We start from the raw sequence: 2,729 nt of genomic DNA on the forward strand, positions 1-2,729 counted from the left end.
CACAAGCATTTTCCCTCCCGTGTAGAAGAAATCACTCCCTGAGTCCCCTCTCTCAAAACCCCAAAACAAATCGTCTTTCTTTTTTTCTCTACTTTTCCCTTGGAAGTGTGACAGTGTATACTGCCTACCTCCACGACATTCTCAAGGAACCACACCACAGTCAAAATGCTAGAAACCCGCGTGAGTGGTCCGCTCTGTACAATCACAAAACGTTAGAACCCGCGTGGCCCGTCTTCCGTCCGCGACGCCGGCGCCAACCATCCACGTTGGTGGGGACGTCCTGCTGAATAATAAGGCACACGATTCTTGGCATCGTGAAGACACACACACACACACACAAGCGCACACTCTGGTCGGGACGAGCATGCCTCCTCTTAAGCCCCGCCTGCACCGCCAGCTCACTCTCAGCTTCTTCGGCATTTCTCAGCTTCTTCTGCATTTCGCAGTTCCAGGTAGGGGTCTTCTTCTCCACTGCATTTGTCGTCATGAAAGGCTTTGCCCCTGCGATCTGACGAGACCTCTTCGTTCTTCTCTTTGTGTTTGCGAATGAAGATGACTCCTTGGTAGCTTTGCACAATGGGGATTTCTCTCAAGGCCCGCCTCTCAACGACACCATGCAGGAGGTGGAGGTGGAGATGCTGCCGGGATGGCAAATACGCGGCACCGTGCAATACATCCAGGCGGGCGGCAATATCTCTCTTCCAGACAACGGGCGGGCAGTCCAGCTAGGCAGAAACGGGCGCATCAGCCAAGCCTTCGCCGCTCAGCCAGGCGCCGCCTACTCCCTTACTTTCACGCTCGCGTCCGCCGGACAGAGTTGTTCCTCCATTGACCTCCTCAGGGTGGCCGACCCCGCCTCGGCCTCCGCTTCCTCCTTCATGCTCCACCAGGAATACAGCAACGTCACCTGGGAGACCCACGCTTGGGGCTTCATCCCAGTGTCTAGCCAGACAAACCTCACCCTCAGCAACCAGCTCAGCCAAGAATTGGCACCGCAGCAGCAAGACCCCAACATCACCTGTGGCCCTGTCGTCGATACAGTCGTCTTGAAGAAACTTACCACAACAACAGTCAGCTCCTCCGGTATGTGTTTTCATCAAGCATTACTACATTTCCTGGAAGTACGCTTTTGCATGAGCATGCATCGATCCCCCGAATCGGAGCAACGGGGGAAGCCCAGCTTAGGCAAGCTTACATGTAATCTTTGGCATATAGTAATTTTCAGCTTCCTGCTGCCATCATGCAGCTAACTTCCAAGTCGTGTTGATATGCCTTACTTTGTACAAGTGCTCAATGCTTTCATGCACATCTTTTGTGGGTGTTGCATTCTCTTTCTCTCAAAGTGGCTCTTTGGTTGGTTGTACCCGCAATGAGGAGTTAGTGTGATGCTGCAGAAAACTTGCTGATGAATGGAGGCTTCGAGGAGGGACCTTACTTGCTTCCCAACTCTTCCTATGGGGTGCTACTGCAGGGCATCACAAACATGAGCACCTCACCACTTCCTGGGTGGATGGTTGGGTTGTCGACGGTGAGGTACATTGATTCCGGCCACTACTTTGTTCCAGGGGGCGCTGCAGCGGTTGAGCTGGTAGGAGGGCCTAGTGCCAGCCTGCAGCAGGTGGTGAGCTCTTCCAATGGGGCAGAGTATGCATTGAGCTTTGCGATGGGGGATGGCAAGGATCTTTGCCAGGGAAACATGAGTGTGCAAGTCACAGCAGGGGATGGCACAACCAATTCCACCCACAACTCAATGGGCTCAGGGAGCTACGAGAACTACATTATGAAGTTCAGGGCAGTCTCTGACACAACCAACATCTCCTTTGTGAACCTCCTGCGCAATGAGGAGACGGACTTCCTCTTTTGTGGCCCTGTCATTGACAATGTGGTGCTTGCTCTTGCTTCTTCTTCTTCTTCTTTTTCTAGGAGCCTATACCACCTCTCTGTCAATAGTGCCTTCCTCCTCTTGATCTTCAGTCTTGCTGCAAATGTTTTTGTGGCCTCCATATTGTGAGGAAAACCCTTTGACATAATTCAATATACGCACGCACATCCTCTTCTTTAAGTTACCAATCGCGAAGATGTAATTGAATGCCACATCCGATGCTTTTAGATACTGTCTTAACCCACCTGTAAATTTTAATTCTTTTTTGTAAATTTTAATTCTTTTTTTTTTTTGTTTCGAGCACATCTCTTCGCGGCCAAGGGAATTCAAACCCGGGCTGTTTCTTTCCCGGTTTGGATAGAAGGAATCAGTAGTAACCAAGTAACCAAGATGCCACTTTTTGCGGCCAATGGGATTCAAACCCGGGCTGTTTTTTTTCCGGTTTGGATAGAATGAATCCATAGTAACTAAGATGCCTCTTTTGCCTTTAGCAGAACAGGGCTGAATAACTATATGCAGAGTCTCGTGTGCATATTGAGACTTTTTTTCTAGTGTGCAATAATTAGCTACATGAATGCAGCTAATCAATGGAAGTCTAAGGTTGAAAGGTTGAAAACGAAGATTGATTAATTTAAATTAAATTTTGAGATTTTAATTACGCAAATACAAAGAGGAATAAAATTGTGACACGTGAAGGCTTAAGGCACATGAGGGGAACGACGATGATTGCGACTAGTGATTAGGGTTTCCCTTAGGTTAGGGTTTCGGCCAACGAATCTACTTAGTCACCTTCCTTCTCCTTCCTATTTGGCCTTCATAGAACTTTGGAAGGAATGAATCCGTACTA

The 2,729-nt window shown here is 49.0% G+C and overlaps 1 protein-coding gene across 1 annotated transcript; it reads left to right on the forward strand.

The window, feature by feature from the left end:
- Window positions 1–206: 206 nt before the first annotated feature.
- Window positions 207–2,066, forward strand: LOC147603185 (protein BIIDXI-like). Its single transcript, XM_086797059.1, has 3 exons — window positions 207–452; window positions 553–1,083; window positions 1,395–2,066. Exons 1-3 carry the CDS (start codon window positions 365–367, stop codon window positions 2,009–2,011), a joined length of 1,236 nt encoding a protein of 411 aa, XP_086653185.1. The 5' UTR covers window positions 207–364; the 3' UTR covers window positions 2,012–2,066.
- Window positions 2,067–2,729: the final 663 nt, after the last annotated feature.

The sequence above is a fragment of the Cibotium barometz genome, chromosome 65 (assembly GCF_041138505.1).
Source record: "Cibotium barometz isolate CiBa-2024 chromosome 65, ASM4113850v1, whole genome shotgun sequence".
Classification (NCBI taxonomy): domain Eukaryota; kingdom Viridiplantae; phylum Streptophyta; class Polypodiopsida; order Cyatheales; family Cibotiaceae; genus Cibotium; species Cibotium barometz.

Bases quoted from the DNA above. Each gene is read 5' to 3' on its own strand.
- LOC147603185 (XM_086797059.1), top strand. From the start codon at position 365: ATGCCTCCTCTTAAGCCCCGCCTGCACCGCCAGCTCACTCTCAGCTTC. The intron at 453-552 runs GTAGGGGTCTTC...TTGCGAATGAAG, and splicing joins TCTGCATTTCGCAGTTCCAG to ATGACTCCTTGGTAGCTTTG. The intron at 1,084-1,394 runs GTATGTGTTTTC...GTGATGCTGCAG, and splicing joins AACAACAGTCAGCTCCTCCG to AAAACTTGCTGATGAATGGA.